The sequence below is a fragment of the Arvicola amphibius genome, chromosome 1 (genome assembly GCF_903992535.2).
Source record: "Arvicola amphibius chromosome 1, mArvAmp1.2, whole genome shotgun sequence".
In the NCBI taxonomy this organism is placed as follows: Eukaryota; Metazoa; Chordata; class Mammalia; order Rodentia; family Cricetidae; genus Arvicola; species Arvicola amphibius.
Window position 1 is genome coordinate 146,078,391 of NC_052047.1, and position 20,283 is coordinate 146,098,673.

The 20,283-nt window shown below is 50.1% G+C and overlaps 1 protein-coding gene across 7 annotated transcripts in view; it reads left to right on the forward strand.

Moving 5' to 3' along the window:
• Shank2 (SH3 and multiple ankyrin repeat domains 2) overlaps positions 1 to 20,283 on the forward strand; it is a 433,832-nt gene that overhangs the window by 305,629 nt on the left and 107,920 nt on the right. For all 7 annotated transcript variants that reach the window (XM_038318246.1, XM_038318236.1, XM_038318225.1 and 4 more), the window contains exons 16-17: positions 1,151 to 1,233; positions 2,752 to 2,876. In XM_038318246.1, the coding sequence (XP_038174174.1) occupies positions 1,151 to 1,233; positions 2,752 to 2,876 (208 nt within the window). The remainder of the gene's footprint in view (positions 1 to 1,150; positions 1,234 to 2,751; positions 2,877 to 20,283) is intronic.

Sequence of the window (20,283 nt, forward strand, 5' to 3'; positions counted from 1 at the left end):
ACCAAAAAGGCCAAAGAGGGCCACAGTTGGTGACTCTCGAGTCATTAGGCAGCATCTTCCTTCCTGTATGCCCTGCACGCACCTCCAGGTGGACAGTTGGAGTTCTGTTAATGTTGGTGATAGGCGGCTTTGGCCGCAACAGCAAAGTTGAGGCTTTTCAGTCTGTTTCCTTTAAAAATGGAAATGCTCTACAAAGAGGTGAACCCTGTGGTTCTCAGTCCTCCCTGCAGCGGGGACACCGCTTGCCTCTCTGTCCTCAGCAAGGCGTCTTCCTCAGGAGGGAGCCGCTGCCTTTCTTGGCTCTGGTGGGACTGAAATGGCCTGAGCCCTTCACTCTCTCACCGGTACCTCAGCCTTGGCCTCTGTGGCCCAGAGAGACACAGAGCTGGAGGCTCCCCCTCCCGCCGGCCACCAGCCCAGCCTGCGGATCCTCTGCGCGCGGGATGACGCCCAGGCAGCCGCGCCGGTCGCACTGTGGGCTCATCAGATGACTGTGGGGGCTCCTGCTGCACACCACATTCCCTAGGACGGGGGAGAGGGAGGGAGGGGGCGCTGGCTGCAAAGCACAGGTCTCTGCGTCCCCAGTGCCTGCTGCTGGCTCGTGCACAGAACAAGCGGAAAGAACCTGATCTCCTCTTTAAGCCCCTTCAAGAAATTGCAAAGCAAAGCAGCTATCTTGGTTATTCCTCCGGCTGATTTCCTCTGCTTCCCTGGAAGATGCGTCTGGCTGAGACAGGCCTGGGGACCTCCTTCACCACGCTACTGCCTCTGCCGCCACTACCACCACCCGGGCCACTTACTTTCTTTGCTCTGGGCGGTGGCATCCTGGCCAGCCCCCAGGTCCCTTAAGCTGGGCCCCCTGCTCCCCGGCGGCCTGGGCAGCCCCTCTAGCATCCATGACTCCTTCCCCCGGCTGGCTCCTGCGCCCGCCGCCCCCCTCCACATCCCACTGTGCCCCGCTCGCCCATCCTGCTACCCCCCCACCCCCAGCTCCTCCTGCACCGAGCTGCTGCCCAGGCTCCTCCATGCTGCCTGGATCCGAGCTGGGTGATTAATTGGCTGTGATGATGAGCGTCCCCGGCGGTGGAGCAGCCACCGTGATGATGACCGGTTACAATAATGGTCGCTATCCCCGGAATTCTCTCTACAGTGACTGCATTATTGAGGACAAGACGGTGGTCCTGCAGAAGAAAGACAACGAGGGCTTTGGATTTGTGCTCCGAGGGGCAAAAGGTAAGCGTTCTGGGATCCCCTCCCATGTGTGTGTGTGTGTGTGTGTCTGTGTGTGTCTGTGTGAGTCTGTGTGTGTGTGTTATACACATGCTTGTATGATGAACCTTCCTTAGCTTAGAAATAAGCATGAAACAAGCATTTTCCTGGGGGCACTTGGTTGCTAGACAACGATGCTCTTTAACATTCTGCCTTCCTCCGAAAACATCGAGGCTTCCTGCAGGCATTGTTTTTAATTTTCCATCTACAGTGCTGCTCCAAATGAGCTGCTCTCGCTCCTTCCCCCCCCCCCCCCTTTTCTCTCAGTCCTGGGGAGACCCTGCAGCTTGGGCTTCAGTTCAGTCACAGTGCGCCGGCTCTCAAAGCTCCTAATCTCTGATACCCAGAATGGCCCAGCCCAAGTTTGAGGTACCCGGAAGCTGGCCTGTGCTGGGGACGGGTTTCAGCTCCACGGATGGCAGGTGTCCAGATACTCACCTCTAAGGTGACTTTGCAAAGGCAAGGAGAATAGAAGGTCCCCTCTGCCATAAACTAAGCTGGCAGTGCACACACCTTGTTTCCTGGGAATGGGAGGCTCTGGATCACATCCCAAAGCAGTGCCCCATGCTCACCCCTAGTGTGGGGCTTCCCTTCCCAACTACAGCAAAATGGCATCAGCCCGCCCAAGAAGAGGCATCTGCCTGAGGCAGGTGGGGGTCATCCATGTGGCAGTTGTACCTGTGCGGGAGGCCTCCTTCCCTGGCTCGCCTGCCCACCTGTCATAGGCTCTGGCCGCCCACGGCAATCCATCCAAAAAGAGAAGAGAAGAGCCTTCTCCACCCCCAGGGTGCAGGTCCAAGCCTGTGTGGTATGCCTTCCCCTCCCCCAATTCGGGCTTCACACCTTCCCACCCATCCACCCCCGGCCTCTCAGGAGGACGGAGAAAGTCCCTCAGCAGCCCCATGGGCCCCAGAAGCCCAGCCTTGCTCTGCCGAGAGGCATGCTGGTCATGTGATGGTCACAGAAAGCCAGGTCCCCCCTGGAGAGACTTCAGAGCAGGTTCCAAATCAGCAGCCACCCACTGGGTCAACACTGTGCTCTGTCCCTATTCCAAGTTGAATCCCCTGGGTTGCGAGTCTGTATAGCTGTGAAATTGGCAGCCGGTTTCAGTATGGTCTTTCCCTCGCTCTGTGTGGTAGAGGAAGGAACTTTTCCATTTTTAGAACTGAAAATGTTTAGTCATTGATACTTTTAAAGAAAATGACAGACGTGTAGACATGTACCGCAGAGTACTTTATCCCATGATTTCAGCAGAGAGGCCAAGAGGCATGATGGGGTACATACCCGGCTCTGTGGCTTACATTAGCACCAGTGTGCATGTGAGTATGAGCCCCTCCCTCTCTGGGGAGAGCTAGCCAGGACCACTGCTTCCCAATGGAGGATGCAGTGGCTGTCTTCCTCCCAGGGTCCCATGGCGAGTGGGATGACTAACTCGGAAAACATCCCCCAGACTCACAACGCAGAACTTCTTTCTCTTCCTAGCTGATACCCCCATTGAGGAGTTCACACCGACACCGGCATTCCCAGCCCTGCAGTACCTGGAGTCCGTGGATGAAGGTGGGGTTGCGTGGCAAGCCGGACTAAGGACCGGGGACTTCTTGATTGAGGTAGGGCACAGGTGTTTGTATCATGCTTGGGGAGAGCGCCGACTCTCACATGGGAGAGGGTTGTGTTACTGAGCACAACCACTAGGATGGTGGATGACTTAGGCCGCGTGGCTGGTGTTCCCCGAGTGTCCTCAGCTCTGCTGTTTCCTCTGTCCCTGATGTTGAATGTCAACTTCATAGTTCTTTGAGAGGATAAAGCATACATGGAACTTGGCCATTGGTCTTCAAGAGGAAGATGGAAACATCTTTATGATGCTCGGGCCACACAGATCTTTGGGTGGTTTGCCCACTCCTGCGTCCTAAGGGCACGTCACCAAGCCTTTGTGTGTTATTGGCTAGCATGAGTTGTGTTGCAGGTAACTAAGAGTTGTTTGGTCTCTGTTCATTGCATGGTTGATGGTCTTTAAGGATCACAGAGCATGGGGCAAAGGCAGGGGAAGGAAAAGGGCTGAAGTGGGCGGAGAGGAATCTGCGATGTCCAGAAGTTTTTGAAACTAACTTCGGTTCATACCCAAGAAGCGGAGTGGCGTCTGATCATTTGAGGAACGTCCTTGCGTGCAAGTGTTGGTTCTGTGAGTTTCACCTGCAGTTGGATGTTGGAGCCAGCGAGATAGTTGCATCCTGGTGCTTCAGGGCATCCCACCTCTTCGGGTTTAGGTGTTGCTTTTGCTCTTACTGTGTGAGAGAACTTGTTACTCTTCAGAAGCATGGAAGAATGTGGTAGGTTGGAAAGACAGCATTTTTAATGATCGGATTAGACACAAGCGAACCTTGTTGGCAGTTTTTGTTACCCCATGTACACTCTGAGTCTCGCCTCAAGTGTGTCAGAACCTCACACGCAGGTGGAGACCATGAACAGGTGGATCTCACCAGCCAATGGTGTCTCCACACCCCATCCCCCGGGTGATCCGTCACATAAAAGAGGACACCCTCGCCTGTCCCAGTGAGAAAGCACTTGAAGCCTTTACTCTGCCTTCCATGGCAGCTGCCTGTGGTGGTTTCTATATGTGGCCATGTTCATATCTCTCTGGAGTTTGTCCGCACCGGTAAGGGACTGACAGGAATGGAGAGAGAAGGAGGCAGGTAAGGAGTTATGTGTGACTCTCAGGTCATTGTTGAAAGGCGCTTTGAACTACTCTTGACCTCCCAGTGCCTGGTTTGAGTGAGGCACAGGCCAGTTCGGGTTCCTGTGTGCTGGAGCAGTTGGAATCTCTTCCAGAATGGAGACGCAGAAGCTGGCTACAGCTCCTTGAGTTCATGGGGTTTGTAGCCCTCCTGGAAATGCAGACAAAGTTGAATCATCTGTAGGATGCAGTTGTGACGCAAACCCTCTTCCTGTGTGTGAAAGACACTAGAGACAGAGGGGGCGTGGCCTGGGGTTGGGGCTCTGAGTGCTGTGTGGGTGGCCTTGTGATGGCAGAGAGGGAGCTCCAGGAGGTTGATATGGGTTTCAATAATAAATGAGGGCTGCAGATGGACGCGTACCCCCTGATGTTCAGTTCATTTGACTGTTTCTGTGATAAATTAGTCAATAAAAGAAGCCTGGGCCTCTGAGGTGGAAGTGCTTGGGGCAGCACTTTTTCTGGGGATGTCCTGCATACTACCCCACAATTTTCTGTTCTCGTAGCACTTCCTTTGACTATATATTATATATATATATATATATATATATATATATATATATATATATTACTGTGATATCTGATATACTAGTCTGTTTACCTTTTGCAAACAAGCATTTTGTTCCGGTGACTTCTTAGTTCCAGGATTTTAGGTTTGTCTGACTTGGCCCCTGAGGCCTGGTAGGGCTGTGTGTGGTCCTATGATTTTGTGCATGGCCTATGGAAGAATTAGCATGCCATGGTCCCACAAGGCTGCTTATCACAGCCGTGTGCAGCTGATGGGGTGTAGAGGGGTTGGCCCCTGGGGGTAGGGAACAGGCTCCTCCTCTTCTGTTTCCCAGGCTGCCTGGGGTGAAACTCAGAATTTCTGTTAGATGCCTGAATTTAAGTCCTCCTCCCCGAGTTGTGTTGTTTCTTTGGCTGCTGGCTTTTGTCACTGGTATATTAAAATCGTTTATAAGCCCTTACACAGGCATGTACTTCCCAGGGGACAGCTTCTCTGTATTTTCAGTGAATGGCTTTCCATCTTGGAGGGATTGTTTTTAAAAAGCTTTATATGTTCCCTTATGAATCCGTGTGGGGTGAAGCTGTCCCCTCGAGCACCCCATGAAGCCTGGGGTGTCTGTGGACAACGCTCTCTTAAGTGTCGGCATGCGGCCCTCATTCCCTGTCCCCCTTAGCAAGCCTTCTCTGCTGCCTGAATGAATCTGCAGAGTATGTCAGATTTCATATTTTCTCTCTAAAATTGCATGCTGTGGTTTGAACCTCGGGACCGGGGGGCCACTTTAGAAGTGAGGGTTGACTTTCAACATCTCAAGTATCCACAAAGCTCTACTCCTCTTTCTGTAGCTCGGTCAGATTGCCCTGACATTGTCATCATGCCTAGTGCTGGAGCCCGTAATGAAGGGTTTCCTGTTGTACAGGCTTTTCTCTAGCTCTACCTTCTAGAATCTTTCTATCCTGATAAAGTATTAGGGAAGGTTTTGTTTTATTTTGTTCTTTCCTTGATAACTACACTTCTCCCCCAAAACAATCATAAGATTTGAGTAAAGCCCTGTCAACCTTTTAAATCTTTTAATATTTACTCTGTGTGTGTGTCCACACGCGAGCACACACACGTGTGCATGCATGCTACAGTACGCATGTGGAGGTTAGAACTTACGGGGTCAGTTGTCCCCTTCCACCATGTAGGTTTCAGGGACTGAACTCAGGTTCTTGAATTTGGTGACAACTGCTCTTACCTATTGAGCCTTCAGGCCAGCCCTGTCAACAAGCTATCTTGAAGTCAAGGATAGAATAACAATAACATAAAAGACCCCCCAGGGTCAGCATGAGAACTCAGCTCTCTGAAAAAGGTTGCCTCAGCTCAGAGTGAGGGTGTGTGTGAGCCGCATGTTGGAGGACATTTGATCATAGTGGCGCTACATGCCCATACACTCATCAGTCACTGGCTACAGGGGTGAGCTACAGCCCCCCAATGTATCAAAGTTGGGAGATACTCCGGCTCTTTGTAGAAAGTGGTCCCGTGCTGACGGAGAACTCACTCAGCTTCTCTGGGACACAAGAGCAGTTCTCCATGCTTACACTGCGTAGTGAAGGCTTTGTCCATGGCTGTTAGTCCAGATTGCTTAGGAAATCACGACAAGGAGAAACATCTGGGCACGCTTAGTATAAGCAGGGGCTTTGTTTTTGTTTTAAAGCCTTTTCCTCCAATGATGGTAGAGTTTATGGAAAGGGAGCCCTGTGCTAGAACACCAATGGCAGTGTCTCTAAGTTTTCCTCATTAAGAGACATAACAAGCAGCCAAGTGACAGTGGCCAGGGAGGCATTCAGAGAACAGAGCGTTACTGGGCAAGTGCGGGTCAGGTGAGAGGTTGCCAGGAAAGTCATGGAAAGATGTGTGTGGCTGGCACAGGACAGCTATTCAAGGCTGAGGAGAGGAAGAACTGGCTGTCACTGTGATGTCCTGCAGCCTGGTAGATCCATCATCCTCTGAGGGTTGCCTGGCATTGCACTCATCAAAAATGCCTGTTCATGACACAAGGCCTGGTCTGAGCCCCAGCCTGTTAGGCCAGAGCCATAAACAGGACTTTGCACATACTGTTTTTTTTTTTTAAAGCTAAGCAAGGGGCCGGGGAGAAAGGTCAACCAGGAGAGTGCTGTGCAAACATGTGGACTTCAGATCCCCAGCGCCTTTGTTGAAAATGGGGTGGCTAGGCATGCATCTGGGGAGCCGGAGACAGTAGAATCCCAGCGCTCACTGGACAGTCAGTCGAGTCAAATCAGAAAGTTCCAGGCTCAGAGAAGAACCATCTGGAAAAATATCATGGAAACTCTGGAGAAAGATATTCAACATCAACCTCTGACCTCTACACGCATGCGCATACACATGCACACGCACATGAGATAGAAAGCCGCAGCTGCACCATGATAGCAGACAGGACAGTGACCCTCGGGCCTGGGCAGAGTGGGTGCTTAAGGCTCTTGCCTCAGCTTGCTCCCAAATCCCCTTTGCACAGGTAGAAGCTAAAGTGTCCTTAGGGCCAAGGTGGAGTCTTTCCCACGGGCTCCGTTATTGAAAACAAGTTTTATTTCTTGAACTGAAATACCCCATGTCTTACAAGTAGCCCTTAAACCAACTTACCAGAAGAATAAAAACAGAAACAAAAACAAACAAACAAACAAACAAAAACCACAGCAAGCAAACAGTGTCTGTCACAGGTGCCACCAAAGGCCTGTGTCCTTATTTACTGCCATTAAGGTGCACCAGTCTGTCACGTATTTCTCCCTCTAGTCAGTACAGAATTTTTAAAATGGCCTCTGCGGTCATTGTGTTGCAGAGGAGGAAAGTAAGGCACAGAGACCTGGGGTCGCTTCCCACGGTCACAGTTAGATTACCGGAGACTCTCAGCCCTGCCCAGGCTGCCTCACTAGGCGCCCTTAACCTCCCAGAGCTGAGACCCACACACTTTGCTTCTGCCTGTGCACAGGGCAGGAAGCAAGGCAAAAAACATTGTACCTGTTTCTCTTTTCAAATTAGCAACTGCTTTTCAGAACCCTTGTACCTGTTGCTGGTGACGACACATCTGTGTTGTTAGAGCAACACAGGCCAGAGTGCCGGGAATTCTGGGGAGGCCAACATGACAGCAGTTACAGGAAGCGGAGAACTGAGCGGGCAATTTCACATCTAGGAGTTCATCCTCGGGGAATTGTGTTGAAAGCAAGCAGCAATCACAGCACGCAAATAAAATAATAAAAGAATGGGAAGGAGGGACAGCCAGCATCTGCTACAAATCCCTACAAGGAGTCCTCCATGCCCGTCAGGTATAGTGCAGTTCTGCTTAGTGAAAAAGACAGAGCCAAAATCACCTGTGTAATCCCATCTATAGGCAGGATGACAGCCCCGCCCTCCTTGCCCCACACCCATGACAGACATGACAGAATTACATTGTCCACTTGCTTCAGACTTTTCTGTTTCTCAGCTTCTCTATGTGTTCATTTGTGTGTGTGTGTGTGTGTGTGTGTGTGTGTGAGAGAGAGAGAGAGAGAGAGAGAGAGAGAGAGAGAGAGAGAGAGAGAGAGAGAGAGAGCATTCATTTTGCAAATGGAACATTCCTTCGAAGAAGGTGATGGAGCACTGTGGAGTGGTGTCCTGGCCTCCTGGGCCAAGGTGGCATGCATCCAGGAGAGGGTTTTCTGGTGTTAGTAATTGTCCCCGGGGCCTTCCCTCACCAGCCAGCCAGCCGGTGCTGGGCTGTGAAGACTCCTATGGTTTTTGTGATTGTTTTCTTAGCCCTGAAGTGGCCGATCTCGTTTTTGTGTTAATTTCCCTAAATAGGTTTTCCCATGCAATTAAAGCAGGCGGCAATATCCTTCATCCTCGAACAGCCACGCTGCAGATCGCTAATTACCTTTTCCTCATATTAAACACTTGCACTGGAGATGCCTGGAACCGTTTTTTTATAATCTCGGTTTGTATTGAAGCGAAAACGAGAAGAGGGATGTCCCGGTGTTTTCCTCAGAGACTGTTTGAGTATGCTGTAAAAGCTTTCTCAGTCAGGTCCTTAAAGACAAGTCTCGTCTTCTCACACACTTTTGCCCAAGTCATTGCTTCCTTCTCGGTTGGCGTGATGGCAGCTACTGCTCCCTCCAAGGCTGTAATCCCCCTGCCTCTGACCTCAGCAAGGCTTGCATTAAAGGCAGCTAAGACCCAGTCTGTCCTAATCATCCGTTGAGAGCGTTATTCATAAACACATGAGAGGACTCCCTGCCTCATTGGAAACAGGGGTAGTACGAGAATTAAGTCACCTGAGATAGAGTCATTTGGGCACACACTCACTTTAGGGCTCTCCATTCCTTACCTGTAAATAAGATGTGAGGCTTGGAGCACAGCTCCTGATATCATGGACGCTCAACAACTGTTGGGAAAAATGACATCTGGAACTCAGTTCATTGATCGTTTCTGTAGCTGATAAATGGGTACCCCTGGAGCTCTCCAAGGAAGACAGGGGTCAGAAGTGCTGGGCACAAAGCTAGCATTTGTCAGTGTCTGTTGATGAATGTCTTGTCCTTCTACCTCATTAGCATGCTTGACTCAGAACAGAAGACTGGAGAACATTTGTCAAACAAATAATAATATGCTATAATGATGGCAGGTGATTACACATTGGCAATGACCCCTTCAGACGTGTGTGCTGGTGTACAGTGGCAAATACAGCATTAAGTGGTGAACGTCCAAGCCAGGCTAGGTGCTGTTCAGTACAAGTCCCTGCTGTAGCCATCCCAAGCCCCTGGCAGGCAAATGTGGCTTAGGTCTCTGCGCCCTGAGCCTTCACCGCCCTGCACAGTCCTGCCCTGGCTTGGGCCTGGCTTTCAGATAATCTTGGAAGTTTCCATTTGCCTGTGTGCTGTAACTTCTAGGGACAAATCCCAGGGTTGAGGTGGAGCCCTTTTTGTGGCTTCTCCAGTGCCAAATTCTCTCTGGTCCAGACAACAGCCTCACTTCTCAATTCACACCTCTCTTTCTGTCTTGTCTTTTGGGGACATCACCAAAGACTGTCATTTGCCCACTGGTGACCCCGGTGGCCAATGTAGAATTCCTAACTCTCTGCCTCCTCCCAAATCTTTATATCTTATTCAAATAGTGCCCATGGGTATTGAATTCATTAAGATGGGCAAGGCACCAGCAGATGTTAGCAGGAACTGGGGCAGAATTCCTGGCCTGGTGCTGTGTTTGTGCTTGGGTTGTCAGTTTTGGTTCACATCAAAGATGAGCAGTGGCTGTCTTAGTCCCTTTCTTTGAGTATGGAGTGTTTCTGTTCCCATGGAGTTGTGCCTTCTAGACAAGCCATTGAGGTCTGCTTGCAGGGGATTATAGCATTAGAAATTTTGCCATTCTAGGACCATAGCCATTAAAGTGAGTTTCCCAAGGCTGTTGACATTGGGGTCTTTACTCCCGAGGGTTTAAAATAAATGCTCCTCTGAGGGGAGCCCCTGGGCATCTGGGAACCCGGGTTCTTTTTCTCCATCCCTGGACCTGGAAAGCTGATAGCTTCGCCCTCCATATTGATTGAAAACAGGTGGTTTTGGCTCAGAAGCAGCAGAGAGATCCTGCCGAAAAGGCGGGTACAGGCTGCTTCACTGTAGCAGATCTGAAGGCTTTGACTCTTTCATTGCGAGGTTCTAATTTGAAGCATCAGTGATTTCAGTTTCAAGCTAAAAAAAGATCCCAAATCACTTCAGGGGACCATGGCTGCTGTGCTCAGACTCTGTGGGATTGGCAGATGGCAGTGCACTGAGTTGGAGAGAGACAGAGAGGAGCTATGGTCAAGGGCACAGGTTGTGCAGCCAACCCAGGTTTGAGTTCAGGCTCTGCTTCCTCTTAGCTGTGTGAAGTTGGGCCCATCACTCACTTTGGGGCTCTCAGTTCCTTACCTGTAAATAGAGACACGTGTGAAGCTTGGAGCGCAGCTTCTGAGATCATGGATGCTCAGCAACTGTTGGGGAAAATGACATCTGGAACTCCGTTCATTGATTCATTTCTGCAGCTGATAAATGGGTACCCCAGGAAGCACTGAGCTAAGAGGAAAAACAGGAATTAGCCACACCTTCTTGGGAGCTCATAGTCTAAAGCGGGGGATAAAAGAGAGCACACGCCAGGGGAAAAAAAACTTTGAAAGAGAGAGAATAGCCACCCAATTTGGTGTGTAGGAAAGGACTTAATAGTGTGACTGACGGAGGGAGGGCTTGAGCAAAACTGAAGAGCGTCACTTACATTCAGGGTGAATGTGGGGAGTGGTGCTGACGATGCTGAGGCTGGCGCAGGGAGGGCTTAGATGGTCTGGTTGAGGGCTGGTCAGAGTCAGGGAGTGCTAGGAGGTGAAGGCAGGTAGCAACAAACTGCTTCAAAGCAGCTCTGTCCTTGCTCCAGAGATGTGGCAGTGGGTTTTCTCTGTCCGTGGTACTGAAAACGGGATCCTTGTATTTCACCAATTCTCAGCCCCCTTCCCTGTATTCATCCTATCCCATCCCCACCCTGAGTCCTTGGCCCGCCCAGGCATGGAAGCTCATTACTTTGAGACAGGCCATCTGCTTGGTAGAGAATTCTCTTCCGTGAGGATGGGTAGAGGCTTGGTATGGCAGAGCATCTGCGGTGGCCCGTGCTTTGTTCCCGCCTTCGCTTTGTTGCTAAGGTCTCAGCTCACGTGCCAAACTCCCAAACATGCCTTTCCAGGACCATCTGGCTGCCCCTGACTCTCATGCTCATGCTGCATGCTTCCGTCACTGTCAGAGTCATCTCCGGTGTCTGGTGGTTGACTTACATCCATTTTCCCTTGTACGGTGTCTCTCCCTGTGGGTCAGACAGGCTGCCAGCATAGCACCTGTCACACAGCGTGAGTCTGGTGATGGTCATCCCTGGGAATCTTTCACTACCATCTTTCAGAGACTAAAACTGAGCCTCAGGAAAGCTGCCTGCCTGGGACCTCACAGGAGGTTTGAGTCTTGGCGGCCTCCAAAGCATGCCTCTCTTTCTGCATGTCTGCTTATACCCTGGCTAAGTCCTGAGTCATGGGTTGTATCTTATTTCCATCCATCTTTGGCTAAGACTGTCTCTACCCTGCCCAGACTACAAAAAAAAAATGAGGTCCTAAAGAAGCAGATGACTATCTCCAGATTGGAAGTTTGGGGCACAGGGTCCTCCAATGCACCCATCGGTTAACCCCAGAAGGAGAACATAGGGTCCTTTTTGCCTTCCGTCCATCCTGCCCAGCTGCCCAGCTGCCCATCTCCCAGAGTGCCTGGCAGGCATCTTGTTAGCATTGATTTGTTTCTGTCTGTGGTGCCCTTTTGTGCTAGGGAGTTTTATGATCCAAGTGGTTAGGCTGGTAAATGAACTGAAGGAAGGGTGTGGGCTAAATGTCCTGTAGGACTATAATTGATGGGGCTCATCTGCCCTGGGAGTTAGTGTGTGCACACAACACTGGCAGAATTGAGATGAGAAGGAAGGGGAGATGGGGTTGTGGAAAGCCACCGTGTGAGGCTGTGGGTTCTGAGAATGGCCTCTGCAATTTAGTCCCACAGGATCAATCATTCATTAACAAATTCACTACTTTCCTCCAACCAGACTTCCCTGAGGAGGGAACAAGGTGAGAGAGAATGGGGGCATAGGAACCTCCATCACTATGATCAGGGCGCCCCTGGCTAGTGTTTTGTGCAAAAGAGCTATTACTATTATGGGTTGTTTTTGTCCATGGAAAGGGCAGAAACTGCCTAGCCAGGCACATACATCTGTCAGGGAATTTCCCCATGGGACAAACCATGGGATGTGGTCTCTCTCATAAACTGTGAGCATCATGAGAGCAGAGCCCAGCTCATTCTGACTTCCCTGTGCTAGGTCCTAGGCATGAGGGATGGGATTGAAGCTGAAGAAAAAAGTAATTAGTCCTTGAGCTGGCCACAAGTTCATGCTACAGGCAGCCAGGACAAAGCTGATTCCTAGACCTGGACATGATAGCACTGGGCAGGCCAGTGCCTGGTGGTTGCCTGGTTCCCAACACAGTAACTCTGATTTCTGGTTTTCTAGACAGACATCTCTCCCCAGCACCATTCTGGTCCTTTCTGGTGTGGTCCTCATCACAGCTGACTTATTTAACCCTCAACAAATTCCAAAAGATATTGGAGGATAGTGGGCTTGATAGCAACCTTCAGGCCACAGAGCTTCAGAGTAGCAGAGCTGGGATTCTGAGCTGACCTGGTCCTTTAACCAGACTCTAACCATTGCACACTCCAGTCTCTCTGTCATTGTGGTGAGACCTTAGACCTACGATTATTGCCATTCCCTGTCACCTGAGGGACTGATGCCTGTTCCTCACCTGCTCTGCAGTCTGTGCTGTGTCAGCAGCTCCAGGGACAAATGTCCTGTCCTAAAAGCTGAGTCTTGCCTTAGGGTCCAACCTTGGAAGGGTTAGCTGTTCATACTACCCTTCACCTACCTTGGCTTGACCCCTTTTTGCTTTTTTTTTTTTTTTTTTTTTTTTTTGCCTTTTTCCTGGTCCAGTGATAGAATTCTGCCTCTAGTTTTTCCCATGTTCCATCCCTCCCTTCTTTTGCACACCATTATCCCCCTTTTCGTGGTTCACTTTCCCCAAATTTCTCCTGGCCTTCTTCCCTCCATGGCATGAACTCCCCAGCCGCCTGGCTCTACTAGGGATGTGTCTCACCTTAGCTCTGCCACTTGTTCCATTTGCCCGGCATCTCGACTTAACAGTGAGTCTCTCTGACCAGAACCTGAGGCCATCAAAGGCTGACAACCCAAGTCACAGAATGTCAGTCACACAGATGACACAGCAGCCAGCCATGATCAGGACCTCAGCAGACCTTGGATCCTTTCCTGCCAGAGAGATGGTTGCTTCTTCCCAGATTCACACACCCCAAGAGTACCAGGGAGCCATAAACAGCAATCCAACCCAGTCTGGCAGTGTCTAACTCTACTCCACACCCGTCATAACCCCTTGGAGTTTGGAGAGAATGTGTGTGCTGATCTCCTCAAAAATATTAGAGATTTTGTTAAAAATTCCACCCCCACTCTTACTGACTTTCATTTGCATTCCTTCACCTTGGCTGGAGTAGTCATGATCCACACACAGGAAAAGGAAGCCAGAGAGACAGGCGGGTGACAGGACCACCACGAGGAGGTTGTGCTGCGCCATGGGCTTCACTGGCTGTCTTTATAGTCTTATCTATCTGGTTGCCGTGCATGTTATCAGGCGTATACAGACATCCTCATTTGAGTGTATGTTTTCCATGTGCTGAAATATACATGCCAGTGCTGGGGAGTGCTTACTGCTCTTGCAGAGGACGCGGGCTCAGCTCCCAGCACCCATACCAAGTATCTCACAACTGCCTATTCCACCAGCTCCAGGGATCTAATGCTTTGGGCACTGATACCCACCCATGCACAAATCTCCATACACATATACACATAAATAGCTTTTAATTAAAACATACATGCTGTGAACATTACTTTTTGCAATTTAAAGTATACAATTCAATGTCCTTCAATTTTTAAATCTCATTTAATTAATGAATTAATTGTATTTGTACATGGGGGGATTCTGTACCCCATCATACACATGGAAGCCAGAAGGCAACTCTTGGGAGCTGTTTCTCCCCTTCTGCCATTGAACTCAGATCTTGACAAGAAGTCCTTTTACTCAGTGAGCCATCTTGCCAGCCCTCAGTGGCATTCTCATCCAACATGACACACTGCCATCACAACTGTAGTTGTGGAACATTTCTCTCACCCCAGAGGCAAATTCTGTTGCTGTTAGCCTTCAACCTTCATCTTCATGTCTGCCCTCAAACATGGCTGCTTCTACTTCCGGTTTCCTGACAAGGCAGTGCGAAGCCTTCAGGTTAGTGTTCTCAATTTGGCATAATCCAGAATGACCTGGGAGATGGGCTTCTGGGCATGACTGTGGGAGATTATCGGAACCACTCCCTGAGCAGGGAATCCTGGCTGTAGGGGAAAACAAACTGAGCACTAGTAAGCGTGAATTCCTTGCCTTCTGTTTCCTGTGTGTTCATGGAACATGACCAGCTCCCTCAGGCTCTTAGGAAATGCCCACCACTGCCCTGCACCTATGACTTCCCAGCCATGATGGCTGCAGCTACAACTTTGAGTCAAAATAAACCCTTTCTCCTTAGTCTGCTTCTATCAAGGCATTTTACCACGGCAACACAAGAAGCTAAGACAAGTCACAGCACCGTGGTTGACCATTGGTTTCATCCATGCTACATCATGTATGGGTACTTGGTGCCTTTGTAGGTAAATGAGCTCCACGGTGTGAGCCTGATCACATCAACAGTGCCTATTCATCATTCAGGGGGATTGGGTTCATCTCCACTTTTGGCTTTTATGTGTAAAGTTGCCACTGTGGTTTATGGCTTCCCCGCAAAATTCACGTGCTGGAGACTGGGGAGATGGCTCAGTGCATGAGAGCACTTGCTGAGGACCTGACTCCTCAATCCCAACACTCATCTAAAAAGCCACACGTGACCTGTGACCTCAGCACAGAGGGGAGATCTTACCTTTGAGGCTTGTTGGTCCCTGGCCTAGCTCCAGGTTCAATGAGAGACCCTGCTTCAGCAGGATAAAGTGCAAAATAAAGGAACAGGATGACCAGTATCCTCCTCTAACCTCTGACTGCCCATGCAAACCACAAACATATGTGTGGACATGAACACACACACACACACACACAAACAAATGGAAGGAATTCCTCTGTTAGAAACATGATCCTGGACTCTATACTGTTACATTTTGGGTGTGAAAAGTGCATGATGGCTGGGTGCTGTTTGGAAAATGATGGATCCCTTAGAAGGTGAAAACTCACTGGAAGAAACGGGGCTTGGAAGAGAGGGACTCGAGACTGGCCTCTCTTGCTGTCCCATGTCTGTGCCATGGTCAGCTGGGATGTAAAGCAGCTGTTGCACACTCCCCAGAGCCACCAAGCTTTCCCCACCATCTCAAACCATGAGCCCAAGTAAGTCTCCCTCCTTAGTTGCTCCCATCAGGTATTTGACCACAGTGGTGAGAAAGATGACGAGTGCACGCGTGCTGGTGGTTTTAAGAGGCGGGCCTGCTGGGCAGTGGTGGCGCATGCCTTTAATCCCAGCACTCGGGAGGCAGAGGCAGGCGGATCTCTGAGTTCGAGGCCAGCCTGGTCTACAAGAGCTAGCTCCAGGACAGGCTCTAGAAACTACAGGGAAACCCTGTCTCGAAAAACCAAAAAAAAAAAAGAGGAGGGCCTTTGGGAAGTCGGTAGGATTAAATGAGGACATGAGGGTGGTGTTCATGATGGCCCTTGTAGCTTTATACAAAGAGCTGGTTCACTAGTTCTGCCTCACCACACAGCGACCCATCGCAGGCCTTTAACCAGATGTCAGCAAGTGCTGGCTCCATATTGCTAGGGTCCCCACTCTCCAAGAATCATGAGTCACATAAGCATCTGTCCACCTCAAACTACTGGGAATCCAGGTGTTTGTCTTAACATCTAAAATGGACAAAGTTGGCTTCTGGGAAACATTTGTACACAAGCTTCTGTTCTGCTGAGGTGTCACACCTAGTGAGTTGAAGTTGCTGGATCACAGGGCCAGTCTGTGTTCATCTGAGCAGCCGTACCCACTGTCCACTTAGGAAATACCCAACACTGCCCCTCATGAGCAGAAGCAATGGTTCTGCAGAAGAAATGAAGCCTGACCCACAGAGGCCAAACTCAACACATCCCAATCTCGACTATGTTGCAACGCAGCGCTGACCGCAAGAAAGCCGTCAACTGCAAAGACACACTGTTACGAAAAATGCCTGTGCCTCCTGGGCACTCTCTGTGCAGCAAACAGCTTTTCAGTAGTTTCATCTTCACAAACTCACATGTTCAGTTTAGTTAAAATATTTCCATTGGCTCCTTTTTCAATATGAAGAGGCTAAGATACAAGGTATATCAGCTTGCCCACGGGGGTACAGCCAGCAAGTACAGAGCCCAGACATCCCTGGCAGGTGGTATCTCAGAACTTCCCCTCAAATGGAGCTAGACAAAACAGATCAGGACATGGGAGGTGCTGACTCAGCGGACTGAGCATCCTTGAAAAGTAAAGGCCAGCATGGCCACACTCTGTGGCATCCAGCTCTGGCCCCGAGAACAGGCCAGATGAGAAGCCACCAGGCTTCTAAGGCATATCCTTGCATCCTTCCTCTCTGTATCTGGCTGAGTGCACATCTGTGTCCAAGGTTGGACACTCTTCTTTTGGCCCATGAAGCTTGCTGGCTTCAGTTGAGTACAGTGACCCTTGGAGCCCTGGCTCATCCAGCAAAAGTGGGTTGTGGCCCAGGATCAGCCCAACATCTTTGTTGGCCCTAATGATAAAAGGGCCACATGTCTAGGACCCAAAAAGACCTCTGCATGGCACATGTAGAGAATGAAGGGAAGTGATCAGTGAGAATATGTTGAAAGTGGCATATCCGGTATATCCATCTGCCCAGTTTCTTCCCACCCATCCACCCATTTGTCCATCCACCCATTCGTCCATCCATCCATTCGTCCATCCACCCATCCTCCCACCCATCCATTCATCCATCATCCATCCATCCATCCATCCACATATCCACTCATCTATCCACACACGCTCTCATCCATTTACCCATCTATCTATCCATTCATCTATTACCCCACCCATTTATCTATCCTTCTATCCATCTACCCAACCCTCTATTCATCATCTTCATCTCTCTATCCACCAATTAATCATCTCATCTACCAATCCACCATCAATCTACCCAGAATCCACCTATTCATCCCACCCATCACTTATTCATCTGTCCACCTACCCACCATCCATGCATCCATCCGTCAGTCAGTCAGTCAGTCAGTCAGTGGGGGATGTAACTTATTGGTTCATACCCACCATCCTTTTGCACCTGATAAAGAGGAGGGAGCCTTAGTCAGTATGGTGTATTTGTGGTGCAGATACTAGAAGAGAAAGAAAGAGAGAAACATGAAAGATGGGGGTTAGGCAGAAGTTGATAAAGGAACAGCAACAAAACCTGAAGACAGATCTTCTAGGTGCCAGTTGTGGAGAGTGAAACCTTCAAGAGATGGTGCCATGCTGTCCTGGCCAGATCACCATCAGTGGGTATGAAGTGCCACTAGAGACTGGAAGCCTGGTTACTCTCTCCTTGGTGCCTGGACCCTACATCTGGGTTATATGTCTGTAGCCATTTCTGGAGCAGCTTCTGTAGACCCAGAGCTTGGGCTTGTGGATGGTGAAGCAGGTGTGAGTGAGACCTGCAGCCTTTGTCCCTGTATATCCCCCACACCCAGGGCTCAAGGATTTCTAAAGTAGTGCAAGAGTAAAAGAAGAAACTGTAGAATAGAGGGATGGGGGGACACAGTTACACAGGGAGGCCTGGAGGATTCTGTGCACTGAGGAATGAGCTGTGACCACTGGGTGCAGTGTTGATGGTAGACAGCCTGCTTGGGCACCTGGGATGGGACAGGCTTGGGGGAAGGGCTGGCAGTCCATTTGACCAGCTGGCCATGCAGAGCCAGGCACGTCAGACAGCCAGATGGACCTTCCCCCATCCTGCCTGGAAGAGAAAATCATTCCAGCCCGAAGAACATGACAGCAACAGGCAGAGAGTATACAGGCCTCCAAACATAGGACACCAGAGCACTTCTAGCTATGTCTGGCCACTGCTGTGCAAGACGTTGGGGTCCACAGTGTTGGGGATATTGACAGTGCATGTTTCTAGCATTGTTCTGTGTGTTGGTGTATGCCCCCTTGCCAGTTTCTTCCTGCCCTCAAAGGCTCCAGTAGGGAAGCTGAGGAAGAGCATGACGTGGTCAGGAGGTGCAAGGTGGGAAGGCAATGATGGGGCAGAACTCCAACCCACATCCAACACTGGATCCACAGTTCCTGACCACAACTCTTCCATGGTAGCAAAGATGTCAGGGACTCTTGGATCCTGGCTGCCCTGGGTTGGAGTCCCGGCACAGCTCACTCTGCCTGGCCTCAGCCTTCCGGCTTCTTCTCACAAAACAGAAGTGTTGGTCGGTCACTCGGTCAGTCACAGCATGTGAGGTGACTCAGCCTGTAGGCCTGGCGGCAAGCAGCATCACCTCTAAGCCATGGCATACGCCTCATTACCTTCATGTGGTTAGAATAGCAATTGGACCACTGCGGCACCCACGTGAGGTGGGCAGTGATTTGTTTTAATTCCTGTGTTTGCCTGACCTCATCTGCTCCGGGAAGAAATCTTATTTATTGTCAGTTAACGTTCCCTGAGTGGTTTTGATGAGCCTTCCAGATAGAATGGCCTGAGCTGTCCTTCCGTTGGGTCCTTATCCCCAGAGAGTAGGCTGAAAGCCCCAAGGCCATTCCTGTGCCAAGCCTGTGTCCTCTCTTCATGCCCCAAAGTTCTGGCCTTTGGCAGCAGGGGTTTACATGAACCTGCCCTCATTCATCATGCTCCCTAAACTTTTGGTTAATTGTAGACGTGTCCATCATCCCTGCTGCATTCTCTGTCTCTCTGTCTCTGTCTCTCTCACACACACATTGTGTATGTGCGTGCATGCATGCGTGTGTGTGTGTGTGTGTGTGTGTGTGTGTGTGTGTGATAGTGGGGGTCTTTCATGAAGGCGGGAGCAGTTGTGTGTTGGGCACATGAACAGAGAAGGAAGTAATGAGGCTGGAAACACATGTTGATGGGTAAAGCGCTTGCCATGCAAACTGAGGAATTGAGTTCAGATCCCCAGAACCTATGTAAAAATCTGGCTGTGTTTGTCTGTAGTACCAGCACCCTACAGTGAGATGGGAGGTGAAGACAGGAGGATCCCCATGAACCTCACCTAGCTAGAGTGATGTTCACAGCAATGAACCTTTGCTTGAAGCAGGGCGGAAAACACCAGAGGTTGTCACTTGACCACACACGTCATGGCTTGCATGTACACACACCACATAAAGAGAGGGATTTTGTTTTTTGTTTTTATTTAAAAAGAAAAAGAAAAGTAGATGGGAATAAAGTAACCTGAGCAAACTTGGGCTCTGGGACCAGGAGAGATTTGACAGGCAGATTGGAGACAGCTTTCCATGGTGACTGCTTTCCTTTCTCTGTCCAGATCCACTGATGCTGAGAACAGGTGTGTCCCTTCCACCTTTATCTTCAGGGACATTGGCACCCTGCTCCCAAGGTAGGGGCTGCCATGCAGGAGGCTGCTGGCCTGACCCTAAGATGAAGTCCCTTTCTGTTCTTGTCACCAAATCCCTAAGGGGTCAGGACTGGGAAACATGGGGATGGGGTTGCTGAATAGAACCCGGAGTGGCCATGTTGGCTTAACAGGGAAAGAATGTTGTAGCGTCCACTCCCATAAGGTCCTTAGAGTCATCAGATCCAGAGGCAAAAAGCAAGGAAAGGCCATGGTTATGGGGACTGGAGAGGGCAGTGGGGAGTCACTGCTAAGTGAGTGTGGTTTTAGTCTCATGCTATGAGGATTACTGCACAGCACTGTGAATGCAGATGGGACGATTTATAGCTATTGTGAGTATTTTTTTAAAAGATAAAGACTAGAGGTATAGGTCAGTACAGCACCTGCCTAGCCTGCTTGAGGCTCTGGGTCCCATCTCTAGTGTTGAGAAGAAAGGAGGGAAGGAGGGAGGAAGGAAGAGAGGGGGGGAGGGAGGGAGGGAGGGAGGGAGGGAGGGAGGGAGGGAGGGAGGGAGGAAGGGAG